The 26,045-nt window shown below is 37.1% G+C and overlaps 2 protein-coding genes across 4 annotated transcripts in view; both read left to right on the top strand.

Moving 5' to 3' along the window:
• The first annotated feature begins 821 nt into the window (after positions 1-821).
• On the top strand, positions 822-6,408 carry LOC122279769 (phosphatidylinositol 4-phosphate 5-kinase 5-like). Its single transcript, XM_043090587.1, has 8 exons — positions 822-2,574; positions 3,647-3,817; positions 3,953-4,118; positions 4,206-4,322; positions 4,528-4,721; positions 4,861-5,099; positions 5,200-5,269; positions 5,900-6,408. The coding sequence occupies exons 1-8, from the start codon at positions 1,361-1,363 to the stop codon at positions 6,183-6,185; spliced, it is 2,457 nt and encodes an 818-aa protein (XP_042946521.1). The 5' UTR covers positions 822-1,360; the 3' UTR covers positions 6,186-6,408.
• A 3,625-nt stretch (positions 6,409-10,033) lies between these two features.
• LOC122278315 (ferredoxin-dependent glutamate synthase, chloroplastic-like) overlaps positions 10,034-26,045 on the top strand; it is a 42,430-nt gene continuing 26,418 nt past the window's right edge. The window contains exons 1-10 of one of the 3 annotated variants that reach the window (XM_043088503.1): positions 10,034-10,654; positions 12,386-12,698; positions 12,950-13,392; positions 13,498-13,629; positions 14,276-14,374; positions 14,619-14,689; positions 15,233-15,329; positions 15,802-15,894; positions 18,022-18,167; positions 19,258-19,417. In XM_043088503.1, the coding sequence (XP_042944437.1) occupies positions 10,358-10,654; positions 12,386-12,698; positions 12,950-13,392; positions 13,498-13,629; positions 14,276-14,374; positions 14,619-14,689; positions 15,233-15,329; positions 15,802-15,894; positions 18,022-18,167; positions 19,258-19,417 (1,851 nt within the window). In that variant the 5' untranslated portion in view covers positions 10,034-10,357. Of the gene's footprint in view, positions 10,655-12,385; positions 12,699-12,947; positions 13,393-13,497; positions 13,630-14,275; positions 14,375-14,618; positions 14,690-15,232; positions 15,330-15,801; positions 15,895-18,021; positions 18,168-19,257; positions 19,418-26,045 lie in introns of those variants that run through there. The other 2 variants (XM_043088502.1, XM_043088504.1) reach the window with 2 other exon arrangements.

Below are 26,045 nucleotides of genomic sequence, written 5' to 3'. Positions count from 1 at the left end.
TGTAGACAATTCAATATCCTGTTATTCTGGTTTCGTCAATCTATTGCATGCGGAGATGCCGATATTGACAAAATGGGCTTCGTTTTTAGTATAAATTAGTGTTAAAGTTATAAAGAGATTTACAAAAAATAAAATTATAAATTGATATTTAATAGTACTTTAGATCTATTTTATAATAAAAATAATTTTACAATTAGAAGATCACATCAAACTATGTGATTTGTGAATTTATTTTTATTAAATTTTTTATAATTGTTATTAAAGTAGATTCAATAATATTTATTACTGTAAAAAATTCACATGAATATCGATAAATAATATAGAGTTTATTTCATATATATGTATATATATATCAGTTTAATTACTACCTAAATAAATCTATTGATCCTCCAAGGAAAAGGGATTGTTGGTTGATACAGGATTTACTGGCATTGGAGAAGTGATCCAGGCGGCAGGCAGGCATCACTTCTGCCATTGTCTTTTTTCTCGTGAAACTGAACAACATAGAAAATTATTTTTGGATGTAATCCCCTGCCCACTGATCTTACTGGTCTGTTCAGTTATCCATATATAGGAACGTTATGATCGGAGTGAGCGCTAATTTAAAACAAAACATAACTTTTCTGGGTCTGGTTTTCTTATCCAAATTTAGCAATCTAAGTTCCCCCATTTTTGTAAGGGATTGAACCCAAAAAAACAGAAAACATCGCCTAGCCTTTTGCCCTTCTCTCCAACTGTCATGGTTTTCAGAGGTTGTAGGAGATGAACGAGTCTCTGTCTCTCTGAATCCGAAAGACATGAAGAAGTAGGAACATGTAGATCTAGTTTTGAACAAGTTCAATCCGACACACGCTTAAGAACAAAATAATAATAATAATTTTAATAATTCAATTCGACACAGCTAATTAATGGCTTGCAGGGCTTCTTGCCCACTTCACTAGTGACAAGTGTCCAGATCTAGACATTTCATTGTACGAATACTATGTACACCACCTGTCATGAGAATGGCATAACCAGAACCAAGACCAAAATTTTACACCATGCACCATCACCGTTTGTTCTGGTTCAGAAAGAAAAGGAGCTCTTTGGTTCAATCGCTCTTTTAGCTTCCTTCACAAAAACAAACAAAGAAATATTGATCAGAAAGCTGAGATGACATTGACAGATTCAACATTGTCTGATCCTTCCCTATCAATTCATTGTTGCACGATTCTAGTTTCATCTGGGCCTTCATGATTTCCTCCAAATAAGTACCATCTAATGCAATTTCGTACAAGTTTCCATCAATATATCGCTTTGTAAATAGTACGGCAATGTGAAGAAACACAGAATTTAGAGGAAGGAAGAAAAACATTGCATAATGAGCAAAGAAATCGGTGTTCTAAAGGCATGGGAGGCCACGCTGCGCAAGACACATGCTGCAAAAAAACGCGCCAACAGCTTCTTCAGCACGTCGTCGATATCTCATGCAGAAGATGAAGACGACAGCGACAGTGATGAAAACGACAACAATGGCAGTCCCGGCACGGGCGAAATATACCAATCAGAGAGGGTTCTCCCCAACGGTGACTACTATACAGGCCAATGGTCCGATAACTTCCCTCATGGACAGGGAAAGTACCTTTGGACGGACGGGTGCATGTACGTGGGAGAGTGGTTTAGAGCCAAAACCATGGGGAAAGGCAGGTTTAGTTGGCCTTCCGGGGCCACATACGAGGGCGAGTTCAAGAGCGGATATATGGATGGGATCGGCACGTATACAGGCTCTAACGGGGATACGTACAAGGGACAATGGATCATGAATTTGAAGCATGGTCATGGCGTGAAGAGCTATGCCAATGGAGATTGGTACGAAGGAGAATGGCGGAGAGGGTTACAAGAAGGAACCGGGAGATATCAATGGAAGAATGGGCAGCATTACATTGGAGAATGGAAGAACGGAGAGATTTGTGGAAAGGGTACGTTTTTTTGGACAAATGGGAACAGGTATGATGGGTATTGGGAAGATGGTCTGCCTAAAGGGAATGGAACTTTCAACTGGCCAGATGGGGGTTTTTACGTGGGGAACTGGAGCAAGGATCCGAGTGAGCAAAATGGGACGTATTATCCACCAGGATCATCCCCAGAAGCTAATCTTGAATGGGATCCTCAAGATGTGTACAATGTTGATTTGAGTGACTGTAAGATTTGTCCTGGAGAAAAGGTTTCGATTCTGCCATCGCAAAAGAAGCTTGCATTGTGGAGATCATCCAAGTCCGGGGATGGTGCTAAGCCTAGGAGAATGTCAGTTGATAATGATAGGGTAAGCGTTGGCGTGGAGAGGCCACTGGACAGAACTCAAGCTTGGGAAAGTGATGAATCCAGTGATAGTATTGCTCGACGTAGGAATTCATTGGTGAGCAGAGATTTTGAGGATGATTTGGTGGGTCTGCATATCGATGATGCAAATCCAAGGGGGAGTACCTCTAGTGGTTTACCGATGAAAGTACCTCGGAGAGCAAAGAGACAAGGAGAGACAATATGCAAGGGGCACAAGAACTATGAACTGATGCTAAATTTGCAGTTGGGAATCAGGTATTATTAAGACATACATATTATATATTACATTCTCATCTTGCTCCCATCTTACGATATTGTTCATGTGAAATAAATCATCAATTCTTAATTTTTTTTATTTAAAAAAAAAAAGATTTGTTTTAATGATTGATGGACATTTCTACGAAAGTACAACACGATGAAAGTGGGCTAAGAATGTAATATATTGCTGGATAGGCTTTTGTCACCTTTTCATGTGGCAAGCTTAATTTCAACCATTTTGATTTATGTCTGCCACTTTTATTGGTTTTTTAGAACCGCAGATGGTCTTTCTTAATTGGTTTCTTGGGCTCATTCAGACTGCAAATATTTAATCTAATCTTCTATTCAAATGCCAGAATTATGAGAACTTTAAGATTAACATATTTTTCAGTTTCCTGCGCTTAGTTTTCTCAGCAACCAAAGGGCAAGCAAATCAATTAAAACTGGAATTGGCTAGCATTAATACTTGGAACAGTTGTCGCCCAACAATGCTCCCCTCTTTGCATAGGTGCTATTTTTGTCCGTGAATGCTCCCCATTGGTCTATTCTTATATATGAACTGTCCAGGTGCTTTAATTTTTTGTTACATGAGCTTCATAAACCCCTACTTATCCAAAAGTAACTTCATCGATTCCCATTAACTTACCCAGTAAAGTCTCAATTCAACCCGGCCGGTAAAGTAAAGTTCAAAAGGTTTTCTTTTTGGCCACATCACTTCCCAGATGCTAGAGCTGTGTTTACTAGGGATGATAATGCTGCTTAATTGCTGCAACGATTTGTGCATGTTTTCTTATGTTCGACACTTATTTTCTTCTTCACTCCTTACCAAACAAAAATGACGACTACAAAGATACAAAAAACTATGAACATAATGCATTGCCTACAAAATTGTGGCATATAAATATATATATATATATATATATATATAATATATATATTCCTTTTGTTTTTACTTTCAATTTTACAGGTAAAAACTTAAAAATTTTCCCTTCCCTGACTTTCACACATAGTTTATGAATATGAGTACTGCCTGGTGTTTGTTTCACTCATTATGGAAGTGATTGAACAGGCATTCTGTTGGAAGACCTGCTCCAACTCATGCATCCCTTGATTTGAAGGCTTCAGCTTTTGACCCCAAGGAAAAATTATGGACGAGATTTCCTCCAGAAGGATCCAAGTACACTCCACCACATCAGTCCTGTGAATTTAAATGGAAGGACTACTGCCCATTAGTGTTCAGGTGAATCCTTGAAACTTTAAATTTATTTCTGCTCTTGGTTTTTTCTTGTGCACTTGTGCATTTAATATTTCAATATCCTTTGTCACAATTTCTGCTGATTACAATTTTTGATCATATATCATTTTTCGTTTTCAGGACCTTAAGGAAGTTGTTCAAGGTAGATCCAGCTGATTACATGATATCGATCTGCGGCAATGATGCTCTTAGGGAACTCTCCTCTCCTGGTAAAAGTGGAAGTTTCTTTTACTTGACCAATGATGATCGCTACATGATAAAGACTATAAAAAAGGCAGAAGTAAAAGTGAGTTTAATTACATGGTTATGCCCACATATTTCGTTTAAAGTACTGATTTCTAATTATAATCCATTGATTAATTTCATGGCACAGGTTCTTATAAGGATGCTTTCAGCCTATTATAACCATGTTCGAGCCTTTGAAAACACTCTTGTGACCAAATTCTATGGACTGCACTGTGTAAAGTTAATCGGGCCCACCCAGAAGAAGGTAGAACGTCTGCTAGTTGTTCTATACAAAACCTGTGCAAGAAAATTGTATCAAAGTAACGAGGCCATTATTTCTTGCCTTTTCTTTTAATATTAAAGGAATCTAACAACTATCAGACTATATATCACTTTAAGAACTATACCAATCTTCTTGGTTTACACACAGTAAGGAAAAGTACTTGCAAGTAATGTGGTTGATGATATAGGTACGGTTCATCATAATGGGGAATCTCATGTGTACTCAATATAGCATACATAGACGTTTTGACTTGAAGGGATCTTCCCTTGGCCGCACAACAGATAAGTCTGCGACAGAGATTGATGAAACAACTATCCTTAAAGACCTTGATCTAAACTTTATATTCCGACTGCAGAAGTCATGGTTCCAAGAGTTTTGCAGGTGAATATGGTTTAATTTCCTTCAGTCTACAATTGCTTTGTTCAACTCCCATCATGCCAAACAAGTACCATTGCAACCACGTAGAGCTCTATTTTCATTTCTTAATTTTGCCTTCCTAAATGTACCTTTGTTTTTGCAGGCAAATTGATAGGGACTGTGAGTTTCTCGAGCAGGAGAGAATTATGGACTATAGTCTTTTGGTGGGTATTCATTTCAGAGAGACATCAGCTGCAGGTGACCTGATTCCTTCCGGAGCCCCCACTCCCTCTGGAGCGCGGACTCCTACAGGTCTGTGGACACCTTCCGGAGCAAGGACTCCAACAGGAGTACGGACACCTACAGGAGCACGGACACCTACAGGAGCCCGGACTCCTACAGGTCGTTTTTCACTCTGTCCGATGATTACTTGGACTAGATTCTTAATCTCGTATCTATTTTTTTTTTCACTTAAGACAATGGACTGTTATCTTTCTTACAGGTGATTCTCTGAGTGAAGGACTTCGTCTTTCAAGAGCAGACATGGATCAGCTTCTTCTAGACCCATCCAGGTGAAAGTTCTATCTTATAATCCAAATATGTGAAATAGTGTCGATGTAAAAATGTATTCCTATATGTCCTCGGTTTGCTTTCAATAAGAAAACAAAACAGGTCTAATACCTGTAGTGAGAGGATGACAGATAGAGTTAGAAAGGCATTCTTCCTGGGAAGGGAAACACCTCATGAAGAACAAGAATCAAAGAAAGACTAGTCATATGGGAGAATGAGATGATCTTGATGCTCCTACAAAGTAACCGTTTTTCTAATAATTAGTGGCTTACTTATACACCTCAGAGAAAAAGTTCCATGCCTGCGGCTTTCGCGCCCTTTCTAAAAATTGGCTTCATTGCTTAGTAAGTTGAAACTGAGGATAAAACGCCGTGTGGTTTTGGAACAATATGACTGTATTGACTTAACCTGGATTCCATAGAGACCAGCATTAGACGTTGAGTTTCAGTAGTTCAGGGCATATGGAAAACAATGGCAACCAGCATATGAAAGATATGCATTTTTTTGTATATGAACAATGATGATCAGGTTACAACTAACAGACATCCTAAGAGCACTACGTACATTGTTATCATTCGAACAGAAACTAGAGAGAGAGAATGTTCTGATATAATGGTGTGTCGATATTGCAGGTGGGCCAGTATTAAACTTGGTTTGAACATGCCTGCAAGGGTGGAGAAAACTGTGAGACGTGATTATGAATTCCAGATCATTGGAGAACCAACCGGGGAGTATTATGAGGTTATAATGTTTTTCGGAATAATTGACATTCTTCAAGACTACGACATCAGCAAGAAGATTGAACATGCATACAAATCCATCCAATACGACCCTACCTCTATATCTGCTGTTGATCCAAGGCAATATTCAAGGCGCTTCCGAGAATTCATATTTAACATATTTGCAGAAGACAGTTGAAAGAAATCAAGTAGTTAGTGCTTGCATTTTGGGACATCATACACATATACTCCAAGATCATCGATGTCTGCGTATCACATCACTAATCTTCAAGTATCTTGGGTCGACGTTGCAGCCGCGTCTTCTCCCAGCTGTATGACGGTGGCCATTCATATCCTTTCACCATGTACGTGTATGGCCATCTGTGGCTTTCAGGGCTTATAAGTTCCACGCCTTCTACGTAGTTTTGTTTGCTTCTTTTGTACGTCCATTTTTTATATTCTTTCCTCCGCTTTATATACATCGATATATATATATATATAATATGATTTGGGAAATTATAGAAATGCTATAAGCAGGAGCACTTGAAATGTATCCAGTTGTAAACTGCATCAGAAATTTTCATCTTCATCTGCAAATAAAAAGAATAAATTTTATTATTTATATCTTAAACACACGTAACCAAAAAAAATAAGAAAGTCAATATATTTAAAAATAAATAAAATCTATTATCAAGTTGATAAATTACTTATTATTATTTAGAAAATTTTACTTATCATCTCCATAATACATACCTTTTTTTATTTTTTATATTATTATTTTTTCTCTTAATAGGTTTATAATATAAGAATGATATGTAGAAAGAACTCAATTATTTAAATGATGTAAATATTATAAGAAAAATATTATTTATAATTGTTACATAGCACGTGAATCTGAGATATATTATTTTTATTCTTCTATTTAAATATATATATATATTTATACAAAAATAAAAAATCACGCCTTGACATATTATAATAACTCTAAAAAAAATGAATTTTATCACATATAAATATAGTTGTATACTAATCTGTATATTAATACTGATTTATTTATATTTAAAATTTAAATTAATATTATTTTTAATAATTTTTATTTTTTAATTAATTATACATATTAATATATAGATTAATATATAATTATGTTTGTAATTATATTTTTAAAAAAATATATATAATGTCCCTGCGAGAAAGGCGTCCCTCCCTGTGGCTGGCAAAAGCCCGTATAACACCGGTCAATGCGACGCAATTACCGAAACAGATTCAACTGTATACCGGCAATTGCCAGTTATGCGGTGGGCCAGCACGACGAGCGTGCGTCCTTTCTCAAACGCGACAAAAAGATGTGGTGGAGGAGACCAAATACGATTTTGGCAGTTAGGTCAATGTTAGAGTATGAGTACGTGGCGTGGGATTGCGAAACCTACGGTGAGTGGCTATTTGGTGCATCTTTTCAATGCTGGTAGTGACACATTTGATATAGAATCATCCGTAGGCCCCGCTCCTCAGCAAAGTCATCTACGCTCCTTCTATACTATATTATATTAACAAAAATAAACTATAGATACTGCACCGAACATACTAAAATACAAAGGTGGCTCTACAGCCATTGATGGGACTTTCGTGGTACTATATTATAGTAACAAAAATAAACTATAGATACTTCACCTAACATACTAAAATACAAAGGTGGCTCTACCGCCATCAATGGAACTTTCTTAGGAGTGATAATATATTATACGATTTATTAATTTAATATAAATACGATACAATAATAATAAATTAAGATTTAGTCTTAATAGATTTAGGTCAAAACGAATTGATCTATTAAGATACGATTGTTTAACAGATTGATAACGGATCAATCCGTTTTAACACGTTATAATTCGTTATGACACGTTAAGAAAGTTAAAATTAAAATTATACTTTTATATCTAAAAGTAAAATTATTAGAATTTTAATTTCAATATTTTTACTATCTAGATTGTAAATTTAGACTTGTAATTAGTTTTATAATTTTTGTAGATATTGTGATTTTAATATTTATATAAATTTTTAATCAGGTCAAGCGGGTTAATTTGGGGCATATTTAACCCATTTACATAAATAGTTTGCAACTAGTTGTATTATGTTGTGTTAACCTATTTCGTAATATTTACTAATGGGTTAAAACGGGTTAACACAATACGACCCGTTATGTTAACGGGTCGTGTTAGGATTTGAGATTTTGAAACGATAAGCTTAACGGGTTGGATTAGGGTTGACCTATATAGTATAATATACATACTTTGATACGACACGAACATGATCTATTAACACGATTTGATATCCCTAGACTTTCGTGGTATATTTTTTTATGTTTTCTTTTTATGTATATTTTAATTTTTTAAATAGTAAAGAATTTACAATATTGTTAAAAAATATTTTCTTAATTTAAGGCTCTAATCAAGTTGAATTGTAACTTGCTAAACAAGGCCGATGCCGACTTTTGGAATTCAACTCAAGTTAGGTTACACTCGATTTTCTGCAAGTATCTGATCTCATTGAGCTCAAATTTTAAATTGAGAAATGCTTCACTTTAATTTTATAAAATTAAACTTATAAGATGATGAAGTTTGATATTGTATATTAGATTGTAAAATTTATTTTATTATAACGTGAATTTAACGAATAATATAAAATTACATGTTCAATTTGTAAGTTTATTTTTATAAAATTTTTTTATGATTATAATAATTCTCTCAAATTACACTTTATTCTTTAAAACTATAATTAGGATTCAAACAATATAATCATATCAAATTACTTACTTTTAATATCATTTCAACTATCAAGTTCTATACACAATATCTAGACTATTAACTGTTTGACCTCGTATATCTCAAAGGAAAAATCAGTTACAAGCATAATTGTGTATTAATCTGCGTACTAATTTAATGCGATTGGTTAAAAAGTAAATTTTATTGAAAACAATATTAATTTAAATTTTAATACGCGACTGTACTTATATGTAGCAAAACTCTATCTCAAATCCATCATACCCATTATGCGATTGTACTTATATGTAGCAAAACTCTATCTCAAATCCATCCTACCCATTACGTGTTGGTATAGTACTCATGATTGACATCAGATAAGAGATTATGACTAACTTTATCAAATGCATTACATTGTCCTTACTATTGTCTATATGTCAATTATGATTTAATTTTAGAAAAATGATTTATATAAATTTTAAATAGATAAATTTTAGGTAATTTTTTATGATTTATATATATATATATTTTATAGAAATGTAGATTTCGCTACGACAAAACGAGGGCATACGAGATATAAACACTTTTAAGGTATGGTTTGGATAACAACATCCTCTCAAGTTTCAAGTTATAATCATCTCATTTAATCTAATATCATCTCAATATTTAAATACCATAAATATAAACACTTTTTAATTTCAAATATTCAATTATTTTTTATCTAATCATTATTTAATCATTATAATTTTTTCAAACTTAAAAACAAAATAGAAAAAATAATTTAAAAAAGTATTATTATAATAATATTTTTATTTTATAATATTTTTATTCAACTTTTTTCTCTCTTTATTTTCAAAACTCTATAAAAAATATTAACTAAAATATTTTACTACTATTTATAAATTATTTTATTATTATTTACAAATCATTTTATCTCATCTCACTATCTAAACTAGACCTAAATTTATACTTAATATTACTATTAATTTTAATACATGGATGATGAATTTATCTATTTTGCTTATTTTTTAAAAGAAAATAAAGCTCGTCTAATGAAAAGGAAGAAGTGGTGATAAAATCATTAGGAGATGTTTGGATGGTAAATTGAATTGAGGTGAAAATTAAATAAAATATTATTTTTTAATATAATTTTTATTTTAAAATTTAAAAAATTAAATTATTTATTATATTTTATTTAAAATTTTGAAAAAATTATAATAATGGGATAGGATATGTATCGTTGAATCCAAACATCTCCCTAAACTAACCGTTGCAGAGTAAAATCGTGGACCGCGACGCAGTTTGGAGAAGCTCTGAGACTGTGGCGTCGTGGAATGTAAACATCAAACGCTAAAGGAAAAGAAAACGAAGAGAGACTACGAGAGTGAAAGGTCGTAGACGCCAGAGGCGTGTGTGAGTCTGGCAGCTCCGCTTCTCTCTCCCCCTTTTATCTTCTACCACATCCCCACAGGGCCACATTCCCTTCTTCTCACGACCACACCCTGATCCTCTCTGTCGGTCGTAATCTCCCTCTCACACACACTGACACACACGCTCCCTCCCTCCCACTCCCCCCCCCCCCTCTCTCTCTCTCTCTCTCTCTCTCTCTCTCTCTATGGCTCTGGGGTCAGTCTCTCCCATTTCTCAGCTCCTCCAATCCAATGGTCGCTCCGTCACTCAGCCTCCTCCGTTTCTCGCGGCGTCAAATGATGGACGCTTGTTCGTTGACTTCGTCGGATTTTATTGCAAACCGAAGCGGACGAGGCGGAAACTTGGAGCGTCTTCCGGAGCGAGGAGCTTCCCGCATTTTCTGGCGACGACGTCTTCGGCCGTCAAAGCTGTTCTCGATCTTGGACTTAGCAACTCTGCCTTGCATGATGAACCGGATGCTACACCTGATTTGAGACCGAGGGTGCGGGTTTTAACGAGACTAGAGTACTTCTGAACTTTTGCTTGTATTGTTGTATGTATGATTGATTCTTGCAAGTAATGCCTCGGAGAACGTGTTTGGGTTTCGTTTTCAGAGAAACTGAAAAAAAAAAAAAAAAAAAAAACGCTGAGATAACTTTCCGGTAACATGGAATCAATTACTCGACGAACTTTACTTGTTGATGCGTCCACAAAACATGTCGTTTGGGAGTGGAGTTTCGGAAAAAGCAGTTTCGCGTCGTTTTCATTAGAATGCAAAACTTATCTTGGAAACGGAACCAAACGCGCCCGCAAGAGTTTATTTATTTATCATGTTTTGTTTTGTCCCCAGCACTCTCTCCTATAATAAAATAATTCACAATTTCATGCTGAATATAGAGTGTCCTTTGAGAGTTGAGATGCACTACGGTGCTGAGTACTGGATATGATTGTTTCTTGAGACCTACATATCGGTACCGTCTGGTTGGCATTGTGGAAGTTCTCTTGTTGCTTTCTTAGAATCTAAACTCAAGAGCGACAATACTTGTGCGTAGGATATATACAACTCAACTCTACTAATTAATTTGGATCAACTTTATGGATTCTTATAAAGTAGTTAGGGTCAGCGATGTGCATTCTGGGAGTGCTTCATAGTATTCTCTGCAGTCTTATCGTTGTAGCACTTTCGCTTTTAGAGTTCTGCAGTCTTAGCCCTGAAAAGAAAGTTCTTCCTTAGATATCATTCAAACGGTGCCTTGAGAGTGTCGAAGTACTTTTATTGTTTTGAGGTCCGACTTATTCTAGATCTCAATCAAGCACTTCTATCGAAAAGTATATTATGTGCAATGATCCAAGGAAAATCCAAATCACATTTGGGCATACATTCCAAAAAGATTAGTAGTGTTACAATTGGAGTCCTTAAAATTAATAAAAATCACAAGAACTTCTCTATCTCAGAGAATATGGTATCCCGTTCACTACCCTCCTATACTCAATTTAGGGTATTACAATCCAGTTCTAATACTATTTGTAATGATCCAAGAAAAACCCAAGTCACATATGGGCTTGTGCTCTAAAAGTCCTTGTTAATATTAGAAATGGCATATTTGAGAATCATTATGAACATCAATAAATTTTCCCTTCTAGGCAATGCCTCATTCACCACCCTCCTATACTCGATTCTGATTTTGTAAGTTTGTGTTAAGATCAGTGTGTACTAGGAATTCCAACTTTATAAGTTCATGATAGGTCATTAGTAGGCCAACAAGGATAATGTACGTGCAGTCTGATGCCCTTAGTTAATTTTTATGCTAGTTTAACCATTGCAACAAAATGATGGTATTTTCCGTATGGGTGCATAGATTATAAGCAAAATTTTATTCAAAAGGTATGTGCATTAATGGAGCTTGTTGGTCAAATGGTGGGTTTGTGTGAAGACAATATATCTTTCTTCCATGGCTGCTCCAAACAGTAAAACAGGGCAATCCTAGAATTACATTATCACTTTTCTCAGTGTTTGAGAACCTTATAATGGATAAAAGATGCAATAATCTTGATGTGCTAGGCAATCTATGTACATTTGTGGTCAAACTTGGAGTTGGCATTGAGTTTTGCTTGGCTGCAATATTTCGTGTTCTTGTGAGATGAACTGCTGCATGCATGGGGTTCAATCTGTCTACATGATCTAGTTTTTTTTTTTTGACAAGTAACATGATCTAGTTTTCTTGTTCTGCAGGTTGCAAACTTGGATGATATAATATCAGAAAGAGGAGCTTGTGGAGTTGGATTTATTGCCAATTTGGAAAACAAAGAATCTCATGAGATAATTAAGGATGCTCTTACAGCTCTTAGTTGTATGGAACATCGTGGCGGTTGTGGAGCAGATAATGACTCTGGTGACGGTTCAGGATTGATGACTTCAATTCCATGGGATCTATTTAACAACTGGGCGAACACAGAAGGGATTGGTTCCTTTCATAAGTTGTATACTGGCGTTGGAATGGTTTTCCTACCCAAAGATAACGACCTATTGGAAGAAGCCAAAAAAGGTGATTGTTTAAATAGTTTGGATCAAGTGTGCTTGACTTACTTATTTCTTTTTGTCTTCTGATACAAGCATTTGAAGCTCGTAGTATTTCAGAATAAGAAATTCCTCAATTCCCATGAAATTATTGTCTGTTAATATAAACACTTGTGCCAGGGACAAAATAGATTTATGTTCTTATCCATTAGTATGGTAAATATGCTCAATTTATACATGTAATCTGTTAATAATGGTTAACCCTGATTGCTTCTGTAGTTATTGTAAATACTTTTAGACAAGAGGGTCTCGAGGTGCTTGGATGGAGGCCTGTTCCTGTGAATACTTCTATAGTTGGTTACTATGCAAAAGAAACAATGCCCAACATACAACAGGTGTTTGTTAAAGTTGTCAAAGAAGACAATGTTGACAACATTGAACGGGAACTGTACATCTGCCGAAAGTTGATCGAAAGAGCAGCAGGCTCAGAAATTTGGGGAAATGAGCTTTATTTCTGTTCTTTGTCCAATCAGACGATAGTTTACAAGGGAATGCTTCGCTCAGAAGTTCTTGGGTTATTTTTCTCTGACCTTCAAAATGACCTTTATAAGTCCCCTTTTGCCATTTATCATCGGAGGTACAGCACAAACACTAGTCCCAGATGGCCTCTTGCACAACCTATGAGATTACTTGGACACAACGGAGAAATAAATACCATACAGGTTAATATTTGTATTGCCTTGGGAGTTGTCTGTAATACCATGCTGCAACTGCTCACATAAGTTAGACTTAAAGTTTCTTTGTTTTGACACTGAACATTTGTTCAGGGTAACTTGAACTGGATGCAATCTCGTGAATCCTCGTTGAAGTCACCTGTATGGCATGGGCGTGAAAATGAGATTTGTCCATATGGTAACTCTAAGGCATCAGACTCTGCAAATCTTGATGGTGCAGCAGAAGTATGAGCTTCACATGTATCATTGTTTTAATAATTTCATAGGAGCCCTTTTGATGGTGACTCATTTGAATTGAATAATTAAAAATTAAAAAATATGAGGAATCTAATTTTCTTTCAGAAGATATTTTCTCTTGGTGGAGTTTATTTCTAAAAACTTAAAGTTTGTAACTTATAGTAGACTGCCATCTTAGCAAGTAAGCACATCTATTAAAAGAAAAAAAATCTATTTGTAAATCTTTAAAAATATGATATTCCCCCTTCCTCCCTAAAAAAAGCCCAGAGCTGCTTTTAAATTTGAAATATTTCTATTATTATATGCTCTGATTTGTCAGCTCCTTATTTGTGCTTGAAAGAGTGTGTTTTTAATGATGATCCATGTTGAAGTGAATCTTTGATCAAAACACATTTTTCATGATAGTTCGGTACATTCATTAGCTGCTGGAGGATTTTCTCCTGTGATATTCTCTTCTTTGAAACATACTTTTATGGCTTATGGCCTACTTCTTTATTTATCAGCATTTATCATCGATAGAACTTACCTGATTTATGTAATTGATTTATTCTTTTGACATTCTTGTATCTCTATCAGGTTTGACTAGTTTTTTTTTCTTGGCCTGATACTAATTCTTTCTTTATACTCTGTCCAGTTCTTGATGAGGAGTGGACGTACTCCTGAGGAAGCACTAATGATTCTTGTCCCAGAGGCATACAAGAATCATCCAACTCTTATGATCAAATATCCTGAGGTATTTGTGCTGACAATCTGCACTCCCTCTAGGTTTGAACACATATTAAAAAAAAAAAATCCTTTTTTACTGCATTATCTATTTCCTTCCACTCTAAACAATGAGATTATGTCCTGATTACTCCTTATAACTTAAATCAAATAGTCTCTAAGATTTTTGACCGATTCGTATACTCAATTACCACTTCGTTTAATCTCTTTGGGTTCTCCCTCTTCAATATACTCAAACTTTTATGTTTCCTTAGGTGGTTGATTTTTATGACTACTACCAGGGTCAGATGGAAGCATGGGATGGACCTGCTTTACTACTATTCAGGTAACACTTCCAAAACCAATTCAAAGGACCTGCAGTTCTCTTGTTGGTGACTCTTATGGTTCTTGGTTCTGGACAATGTTCACGTTATAAAATCCAGTAACTAACTCTTCTATAAGTGAGGTGAAACATTAACTGATTCATACTTTGAGTCAATTTACATGCCAGAAAGACATTGTGCAATCAAGACTAGAAGTTTTCATGAATTCCACCAAATTGAGGCATGATCCATCTTGGCAATTCAGCTATTTGCTCTTTATATGTGTGTGTTTCTGTGTATGAGGAGCATAATCCTTATTAAAAAAGTGCAAAAGGCACAACCCGAGTGGATAGGAAGTATACAAGAGAGACACCTATCTAGAAAAAGAAAAAATACAACTTGGCTGTTTGCTCTTATAAATGCTCTGTGATTATTAACTTTTCTGTCCTAATTCTTGAAAAAAATGATGACTTAATCATTTTATTTGCATTCTCTGACATTCTTAGTTAGCTATTTTTTAAACTTGCTATTTTTGCTGATTATTGCTATTCTGATTCATGGAACAGTGATGGAAAAACAGTTGGTGCATGTCTTGACCGTAATGGACTTCGCCCTGCTAGGTATTGGCGGACATCAGATAATGTTGTCTATGTGGCATCTGAGGTGTGTTCTGTATATTTCACCAATTTATTTTTTTAATATTTGGATGGATGGAGAATAAATGCAGCTGTTCTTCAGATTCTCGTGTTTAGGCTTGACTTGGGTCTGGGAGAAATTAAAAAACCGGGCTTCTCTATTATAAGTAAAATTATCGTTATGATCAATACATTTTCGAAGGGTTGGGATAATTGGAACATAGCCCTGGCTTATATTTTTGATACTGGGAATCAGCCTTTAGTTTGGCTTTTAGAATTCCTTGGCTTCGTAGACAATAATTTACTAAGATTTGGCTCTTTTTGCTGGGCCATCAAGGGGTTGCCTTATAAATTACATTTTTTTTTTCCGGTCAAACAACAACTCACATTGTTCCTTGTTGCTTTACTGTTGACGGGAATATATCTCAACTTGTCTGAAAAATGGTTAATGTCTCAACAATGTTTTGAAATATTAATCTTTCCTTTCTTTTCTTATTTAGGTTGGTGTCCTACCAATGGATGAGTCAAAAATTATAATGAAAGGCCGTCTAGGCCCGGGGATGATGATTACTGTTGATTTAACCAGTGGCCAGGTCTGTATGCAATTGCATTTTGGTTTTGCTCAGTATCTTTCCGAGATTTCTAGTGTCAGATTTATTTGTAATGGCTGTCATTGAGCATCGAATGCGGCTGGTCAATTACCAAATGATCAAGTTTGAGGAATTTTTAAGTCCGCCTAGTACAGCTATCAAAGATTACTTACATAAACACTCCTGATATTTTTTGTTGCCATTCATTTGAATTTTTTTAAAGTAATTTCTTGTCTGTATTTTTGAGAACTTCTGGATGGTTCCCTTAATGGGTCCATCTTCTTCCATAGAAAATATCAGTATATTCTGTCTTGTTACCTGCTTGGATCCTATTTGGTTATTCATTTTGTTCATATTTATGTGTGGCTTTGCAAGTTTCTTTCACAATTCATGTCAAATTTAGAAAAGTCAGTAACTCAAATCTGGTCCCTATCAAAAGATTTCTCACCATTAAAACAGTTTCAGAATTATTGGGTTGAGCAAGAATTTCTTTTAGTTCCTGTGCTATAAGAGGTTATTGTTCTAGTAAAAAAGAAGAAACAATTATGTGAACTGTGAGTAATCAAAATTGTCAAGGCTTCAGTCTGTATACTATATGTAGTTTGGGTAAACTGTGAAGTCAATTCAGAGTTGATTTTTCAGTTTGTACTGGAGGAAAGGGTCTCATTCTTCGAATAGTTGAGTGGATTAGACGTCTTAGATCAGTATTTTTAGGGAAGGTCAGCAAGGGGTGGCTCTTGAGCACATTGGAGGATCTTTGTAAGGCGGAAGAAAAGCTTGTAAAATCATCTGGAGTTTGGAACAGTGTCTTTCTTTACCGACGTTTCTCCAACAAGCATGGGAGGTTTTTGGCTTTGGAGGACTCCAAAATTTTGCTGATAGGGGAGAAAACGAGGAATATGAAGCTGAGATCACACACTATGTAGGTGAATTGCCAAAGCGGCCTATAAGGAATGACAGTGGAGTACTTGTAAAAAAAAAAGGAATGACAGTGGAGTCTTTTTTACCATACCTCTCGTCTATTGTTTAGAGGAGGAGGTCAGGTGTTAAATGCAGTTGGGTTTAAGAAGAGGAAGCATGGGTTTTCAGCCCATGTCACATGCCACGTGTAGCCCAAAGGAAATGGTCAGGTCTTTCTTCCGACCAAACCAGCATTGACCCTGAAGATCCATGCTTATGGGTCCTGTAACAATCGAACCACACACGAGTTGTTTCAAAAACATCCAAGGCTCATAATTATGGTCCAAATTCAGTTTGGGTGTTAGCCTTTAAATGGAGGGGTTCCTGTCATGCATAAGGTGGCCCAAAATGGGTTCAAACACGGGTGGGAACAAAAAAAGAGCCATTCAAGGCCCAGAATCCAAACTCGATCCATACAACCCAAAGCACCACTTTAATTGTGATTTCCTTATATATCCCAAGATGGGTGCTATCTCTTGTATGCTTCTTGTTTCTTTGGATCTTGTTCCTTTGTGCTTTTAATAAGATCTCAGTTACTTAACTATCAAAAAAAAAAAAAAAAAAAAAAAACGATCTCAGTTATATAAAACTTATTTTAGTCATTAAAAGAAGACATTCATACTGAAACTTTATGAAACAGAGCTTTCTTTATTTGTGATTTCCATGTCATCTGCCTAGAGGGATGACATTTGAATTGTACTTTTCTGATTAATGGATCAATCAGCCTCTGGCTTCTTTAGCTACTCACGAGGCTCAAGATAAGGGGACCCTGTATCTCCCATATTGTTCGTAGTTTTCATGGAGCCCCATGTAGAATACTGGTTGCTGCTGTTGCTAGAAGACTCCTATCAAGATTCTTGACGAGCCTTAGAAGTTTTGAAATGTTGCATCTCCTTTTGTGCTTTGAATAACATTGGTTTCCTTGTTAAAAAAACTTCATAAAAAAAGTGTTTGTACTGACCTTCACTTGCATGCTACTTTTGGTGCCTGTTCACATCTTGAGTACTTCATGACCTCTGGTCATGAGAAGATGCGGGCTAATAGTATTTCTCAATTTTCCATTTTAATTGCTGTCCCAGTTGTTGACACCTTTTTCCTAAAGGCTGAACCAGATGTCAGTGATCTGTGCTTTAAAGGCTTACCATACATCTTAAACATTTTCAATTCCAGGTTTATGAGAATACAGAGGTGAAAAAGCGAGTAGCCTTGTCTAATCCATATGGAAAGTGGGTCAAGGAAAACTTGCAATCCTTGAAGCCTGTGAAATTCTTATCAGCAACAGGAAGGGATAATGATGCAATACTAAGGCACCAACAGTGAGTGTTCTATTTAATTAATTATTTGGAGATGCCCCTGATATTATATCATTGTTGTGCAATAGATGTTGGGTATGCTTCTTTCTTAAATGCTGTTAGACACGTATTTCTCTGCTGAAGCATTGTGGTGCAGTAGATGCTGGTCATGTTTTGTTATTAACTGTTATTAGGCACATACTGCTCTGCAGATAAGATATCTGATATCTAGCTAAAGCTCTCATTGCTGATCAATGTGTCTCAAAGGACTGCATCTTGGTTCTGATCATAAAGATAGTGTTGTGATTATGAATTCTTTTCCATTCTTCCTTTGAATGAAAGGAATCATACTGGTTTCCAAAACTGTGGACCAAATAAATATATTGAGGAACTAATTTATTAAAACAACTGGATGCGTGCAATAAATGGTAAGCTTGCAATAAAATCTCTTGGCCTTCAGCTTTGATCACATGCCTTTTTCATCTAGGTTTGGAACTGCTAGGTTTGGAACTGCTCTGGTATCATGTTGTTTGCAAACTCTCTGTGCAATGATTCTGCCTGGAAAATATCTCCTGCAATAACGTGTGAGTACTTAAATTAATATATAAAGAAAAGAGGCTTTCTTATTTTATCAGTGACCAAGATTAACTTTATTTCCTAAGAAACATTTTATCTGTATTGATTAACCTGTGTTTTGGATGAAGTTGTTTAAACATGCTGCTCACTATTCTGTGAGGTGGTGGCGATACGAAGAGGAGGGAATGAATTTGTTGCCAAATTCTATACTGGAACTTGATGTCAGTGTGTTACCCACGAATATATGCATACTTGTGTGTCTATGCAGTTCTAATGCTTTAGTACATTGATTAACCTGTGATGTGGGTGAAAATCAATGAATGTATGTTACACAACGATCTGTGCACCCAACTTGTCTTTGTTTACTTCTAGTATGTTTGAGTGTTATAAAGTAGTTGATTAAATTGCATTTAGGACACGAGATGGATGGATTTTTCATGAAAGTATCTTCTTGTTGTTGTTTATATATCTAGATCGATTGGTGATGATTGTCACCATCTTGATTGGTGCTTAGTTATTTTTTATTTGATGGGACCAGGGCTTTTGGTTACTCGAGTGAAGATGTTCAAATGGTTATTGAAACTATGGCTGCACAAGGGAAGGAGCCTACATTTTGCATGGGTGATGACATTCCATTGGCAATATTGTCCCAGAAGCCACACGTGCTTTATGATTATTTTAAGCAACGGTTTGCACAGGTTTGCTATTATTTGTCTCAAACTCTGGATGAACTTGTACATTATTATATGAGTTTACTGTTATGTGGATACATGGGTGTGAGGGAGGGCAGGACAGAGGCTTGGTATCTTGACACCGGAATAGAATAGTAGATTATTCTAATGGCTAATTAAACAACAAAAGATAGAGATTGAGATTGAGAAAATCGTAAATAGATAGAAACTTTATGATAAACTCTGAGGTTAGGGTTTTACTATCAAAATAAATCAATCATCTTTCTAAAGCCCACAAGCTGGGCTTAAATAGCTCACGAAAAAATGACAAAATTGTAATTAAGGCTAAACAATAGAATACGGAATAAGATAACTATGGTTAAAATCTAGCTTAAGAATCCGGAATAAAATCGTTACTAAAGATAAACATTACCATAAAATAAATTAACAAAAAATGAAAGAGTTAACTAAAATTGACGATTCGGAGGTAAAAATGGCTATTTGGGTGTCGAATAAGGGACCCACTAGGCTAGGCATGGTGACCATGATGTGCACGTTGAAGAGAGCTTTCTAGATTGGGCCTTATGTGCGATTCTGACACCTGTAGCCAAGTTATAGTTAAAATACTGATGTCGCCACTTCTCCTCATCCAATCGAAGAATAAGTCTCCTTGCCCAACCAAAGGATAAATCTCCTCGCCCAACTGAGGGATAAGTCTCCTCGCCCAACTGAGGGATAAGTCGCTTCTCGCCCAAATTTGCCTCTTCTTGCCCAAATTCTAGGAATACTTACCTCTTCCCTCATTTTTTGCGCTGGTCTACCTTCTTGAAGTAGTCCAGTGCTTTTAACGTTGCATCTGTCAGCTGAGCCTCATCGGCCTTGGATTTAGACTTGGATCCCCCTGCATTAGCCTCCCTGGGTTGGAAAGAACTCGCCCTTGAGTTCATGCCATTGTCGACAAAGCAGGGGTTGAGGTATTTGATGTTGAACACATCCAAAGTTCTCATATGACTGGGAAGACGTAATCTATATGCATTGTCGTTGACCTTTTGGAGAACTTCACAAAGTCCAATCTTACTATCCTTCAACTTATTATACTCGCCAACAGGAAAACAATCATGGGTTAGTACAGCCCAAACAAGATCTCGAACATAAAAAAGTACATGGCGGCGACAATTGTCGGCATGAACCTTGTACTTTGCATTGCTCGCTTGAATTGCTTGTTTGACTTGGTCGTGTACTCCCCGAAGGTGCTCTGCTATCTCCTCGACCTTAACATTTAGGCGACCAATCCGTGGGATAGCGACCAAATCAAGGATGCCCAGCGGATTCGAACCGTACACAACTTCAAATGGACTCAATCAGGTAGTCCAGTTCTTAGATCGGTTGTATGCAAACTTTGCCTGTGATATGGCAAGGTCCCACTATTTTGGCTTGGTACCGCCAAACTTCTCAGGAGGTTGCCTAAACTTTGATTCACCACTTTAGTTTGCCCGTTTGTTTGGGGGTGGTATGCACTACTAAAGTTTAGCTTCATTCCGAGCTTTGTGCACAAACTCTTCCAGAAATTACTCATAAGCTTTGTATCCCGATTTGAGGTGATAGACCAAGGACCACCATGCAGGCGAGCAATCTCCTTGAAATAAAGGTGGGTGATTCGGGTGGCATCTATGGTCTTTCTGCAAACTACAAAATGGGCCATATTAGAAAATTGGTCGTCCACAACGAATATTAAATCTATGGCGTGTTAGGTCTTGGGTAAACCTAAGACAAAATCCATACTGATGTTAAGCTATGGACTATTAGGTACAGGTAATGGAGTGTAAAGGCTAGCATTGGTGAGGGTTCCCTTTGCTCTCTGGCACACAAACCATCTCGCCACATATCGTGCCACATCACTGGTCAACTTGGGCCAGTAGTAATCTGCGGCAATTAAAGCCAAAGTATTTTCTCGCCCAAAGTGCTCCTAGCCATGTAGTTCCCGTATAATGTGCTCTCTTAAGGAACATTATGGGATACACATCTATAGGCAAGGGAAGAAAAAACTATCGTGCAAAAGAAAATCACTTCGCCTACCCTCAGTTACTTCCTTAAGAATCTTTCCAAAGGACGGATCTTTGGCGTACAAATTCTTGAAAGTGTCAAAGCTTGCCACTCTAGTACTAATGGTGGTGAGGAATGCCACGTGTCGATTTAAAGCATCCGCAACCTATTCAAGGGAATTGGTGTCTCAGCGAGAATGTGAACTCTTGCATATGGGTGACCCACTTGGCACGTTGTCTACTCAGCTGGTTTTGCCCGTTGATGTACTTCAATGCCTCATGGTTAGTAATCAGAATGAAATCCTTTTGTACCAAATAATGTCGCCACTGTTTCAAGGACTGTACAATGGTGTACTCCAAGTCGTACGTGGAGTAGTCTTTCTTTGATCCTGACAGTTTCTCATCGAAAAATGCAACAGGCCATCCTTCTTGACTTAGGACGCGGCCACTACCCACTTTGGAAGCATTGCAATTCACCTTGAAGATCTTCTGAAAATCAGGGAGTGCCAAAACTGGTGTTCAATCATCTTCTTCTTGACTAGCCAAAAACTGGTCTCTGCTTCCTTGGACCACTGGACTGACCGCCCTTTCAAGTGCTCTGTGATGGGAGTGATTAGAGTGCTGAAATTGCGGATGAATCATTGATAAAAGGAGGCCAATCCATGGACGCTCCGCATATCATGTAGGGTCTTTGGTGGGGAGTGGGGTTGGCCACTCCAAAATGGCTTCCACTTTGGATTGATATGCATGGACACCATCTGTAGAGACGTAAAATCCAAGGAATGTAACAGAAGTGGCGAAATATGAGCACTTTTTCGGGTTGACGAACAGACACTCATTTCGTAACGTCTCGGAAACAACTCTGAGGTGTTCTACATGTGCCTCCCACATCGGACTGTAGATGAGGATATCATTAAAGTAGATGACGACAAACTTTCCCATAAACAGCCCGCAGTATCTGATGCATAATTCTCATAAATGTACTAGGTGTGTTGGATAGCCCAAAGGGCATGACCAACCACTCGTAAAGACTGTGTTGCTTCTTGAATGCCGTCTTCCACTTGTCGCCAGGGTGTATTCGGGTCTGGTGATACTCGCTTTTAAGATCAATTTTGGAAAAAGATCTTAGAGTCTGACAACTGATCCAGCATGTTGTCTAGGTGGGGAATTGGGAATCTATACTTCATGGTGATTTTGTTAATGCATCTGTTGTCCACGCACATGCGCTGTGAACTATCTTTATTGGGTACCAGGAGGGCAGGAACTGCACATGGGCTCATACTCTCATGGATGTAGCCATTCTCTAACAATTATAGCACTTGGCGCCGCAATTCTTTTGATTCCTTGAGGCTGAGGTGATATGCTGTTCTGTTGGGTAAACTAGATCCTGGAACCAAATCAATCTGGTGTTCTATATCTCTCATGGGTAGAAGGCCAAGGGAAGGTCTTCCGGCATTAGATCTACAAACTCAAATGGTATTCGCTGAACTTTTGGCGGTATCTCTTGGTCCATCCCGCCATGGTCGTCACATGGCACCGAGGCAAACACAATGCCTTCTTGCTTTGTCTCATCCAAGAATCTAGCCTTCGACAGAAGAGTGTGTCCCTTTTCGCCCTTAGGAGCAAAAGCAGCTCCCTCCCTACGGGGTACTAAGGTGACCTTATTCCCTTTAAAGCTAAGGGAATAGATGTTTTTACACCCATCATGAGTCACGCTTCGAACATACTGCCACGGTCTACCTTGCAATAAATGGCAAGCATCCATGGATACTATGACACCACACGTTGTCAAAATACTTCCAACCAATCGAAAAGGAGACTAAATAAATATTGTTGGTCAATGGTGACTTCACTGTCCTTCTACAGCCACGACAATTTGTAAGGTTTCGGGTGCTAGTTTGTCTTGAGTTGCAGCTTTGGAACTACTTCCTTGGAGACCACGTTCTCACAGCTACGACTATCTATGATTAGTTTGTGCACCTTCTCAGAAATAGTGTTGGTAGTGTGAAAGATATTAGTTCTCAACGTTCTCAACTAGTCTTCGCCCGACTCCCCCTTGGGAGTTCATAAACTCTTCCCGATGACAAGGATTTTGTTACCATCTACGTGCAAGACATCCCTTTCCTCACCACATTCGTTATAGATCGGTTCTCCTATGCTTTCAATATCCTCCGTGTCACCCTCACCTATCAAAAAAAAAAAAAAAAAAAATCCTCTGTGTCACCCTCATTGATCTGGTTTTCCCCTTTGGGTGGTAGACTTTCTGCATTCTATCACCCTATGACCGGGCTCCCCACATCTGAAGCACCAAATATTGCGTTCAAACTCTGACCTTGAGTGGAACACGGAGTAGGGCTAGTCTCATGCGGATGGACCCCCTGTGTGTTCTGGTCGCCCCTTGGCCAGGTCGCTTGGTTTGCTATTTCTCCACGACTAGAGCACGTTGGTAGGCTTCAGAAACAGTCCACAAAGAGTGGAGGCTGAGGACGTCCTGTAAAGGTAGTCGCAAACCACCCAAATAACGTACTACCAATTGCTCTTTAGTTTCAAAGAGATCATTACAGGACACCAACTGATAGAACTCCCCGGTGTACTCATCAACGGATTTCATTCCCTGCCCCAGCATGTGAAGTTGCTGAAACAAAGTCTGAGTAGATCTGAAGGGTAAAAAGTGGCCCGTCATCTTTTTTTTCATCTTCTCCCAGTTGCCAATCTTGGCTTTACCCTATCACTGCTCCCACTAGGCAAACGTTCGTCCCTTTAGTTGGCAACTAGTTTCATCTCCATACGATCTGAGATATCCTTGTATTCAAAGATACGTTCCATTTCGTGCAACCAATCGATGAAGCCCTCTGCTTGCAGGTTACCAGAAAATTCCGGTAGATCCACTCTGAAGTCTAGGTCTCCACCTTGCTCCTCCCTACAATAGTACTCCTGAAAAGGAGCACGATTGTGATATGGGTTCTCAAAATTGGATTCAGACTCTTGATTGTAAGTCTAACCCTCTAAGTTTTGCGCCTCTAGATGCTGGGATAATTATGCTATTTGCCTTTGCAAATCTACAATCATAACGTCCTGTACATTACGATCGCAGGGAGGGACTTTCTCATTTGGAACCTGTCCACGTCGACCGTGACCTTTACCACTAGTCATGAAAATTGATGATAATTCATCCTAGGAAAACGCTAAAGCTCTAATGCCAACTGACGCCAAAATTGAATAGGAGATTATTTTGACGACTAATTAAACAACGGAAGTTAGAGATTGAGATTGAGAAAATCGCAAATAGATAGAAACTCTGAGATAAATTTTGAGATTAGAGTTTTACTATCAAAATAAATCAATCATCTTTCTGAAGCCCACAAGCCGGGCTTAAATAGCTCACGAAAAAATGGCAAAATTGTAATTAAGGCCAAACAATAGAATATGGAATAAGAGAACTATGGTTAAAATCTAGTCTAAGAATTCGGAATAAAATTGTTACTAAAGATAAACATTAACATAAAAGAAAATTAACCAAAATGAAAGAAAATGAAAGAGTGAACTAAAATTGATGATTCGGAGGTAATAAGGGCTAGGGGTGAATTCGGTCCGGTCCGGTCGGTCCGTAGGGGGATTTGCGGACCGGACCGGACCAATTCGGTCCAGGGTTTTCCCACCCTGGACCGGACCGAAATGCACTAAGGACCGGTCTGGTCAGTCCCTTTCGGGGGGGTTCGGTCCGGTCGGTCCGTCGGTCCAAATATGGACCATGTGGCCCATGGGCCCAATCGGCCCAACAGTGAAATCACATTAATATTTTATCTAATTTTAAGTCAAAAAATACCTTAAAAAAAAAGATTTGGATGCAAAATAAAATTAAGCATAAAAAGAAAATTATCTATATACAATAAATTTAAATAAAAGATTTTACAAGGAAAAAAAAAAAAGAAAAATTGAAAAAGACCCATAAATTGCAAAAGAACCATGACTTAATGTCTAAATTAATGACTTGCAAAGGACCCATGACTTCATTAAAACCTCAAGAGCACCATTTTTACATCCAAAAATAAAAAATCCAACAATTCATGTCAAATCCTCACATACAAGCAATATTTTATATCAAATGAAATATAATACATCTAATTCTATGCCAACTAAACATCCATATTTCAAAAGAAAAAGAAAAAAGTTGAAGAGTACATCTAATTCTTAACTAAACATCCAACTAAACATGCCAACTAAACATCCAAAAGTCCGAATAAAAGGGAAAAAAAAAAATAAGAAACCAAAAAAAGTTAAGCAAATGACACAAAAAATATTACAATTTACAATCCATGCATCTAGGCTTCTAGCCATAATAACTAATAAAGTGACTTTATAAATTACAAATGACTAAATAATAACTAATGCAAATAACAAATAACTAAGATTTGATCTCTAAATGGCAAACACTTGATCTCGTCAAATCTTTCATCACCAAACGAAATGCTGCCAAATAGGACACAAAAGTTCAATGAGAGACAATACAAAATTAAAACTAAATTGGACAAGTCACAATTGAATAAAATAATCTGAAATTTTAAAGAAAAGAATTCAAGTTCTCACCTCATGAATTTGCATTAGATGTAGAC

The sequence above is a fragment of the Carya illinoinensis genome, chromosome 10 (genome assembly GCF_018687715.1).
Source record: "Carya illinoinensis cultivar Pawnee chromosome 10, C.illinoinensisPawnee_v1, whole genome shotgun sequence".
Taxonomy (NCBI): Eukaryota; Viridiplantae; Streptophyta; class Magnoliopsida; order Fagales; family Juglandaceae; genus Carya; species Carya illinoinensis.
This window is presented reverse-complemented; position numbering and strand designations above follow the sequence as displayed.

Excerpts from the sequence above, each read along its gene's own strand:
- LOC122279769 (XM_043090587.1), top strand. The coding sequence starts at position 1,361 with ATGAGCAAAGAAATCGGTGTTCTAAAGGCATGGGAGGCCACGCTGCGC. Across the intron at positions 4,323-4,527 it reads TCGGGCCCACCCAGAAGAAG|GTACGGTTCATCATAATGGG; the intron begins GTAGAACGTCTG and ends TTGATGATATAG. Across the intron at positions 5,100-5,199 it reads AGGAGCCCGGACTCCTACAG|GTGATTCTCTGAGTGAAGGA; the intron begins GTCGTTTTTCAC and ends TCTTTCTTACAG.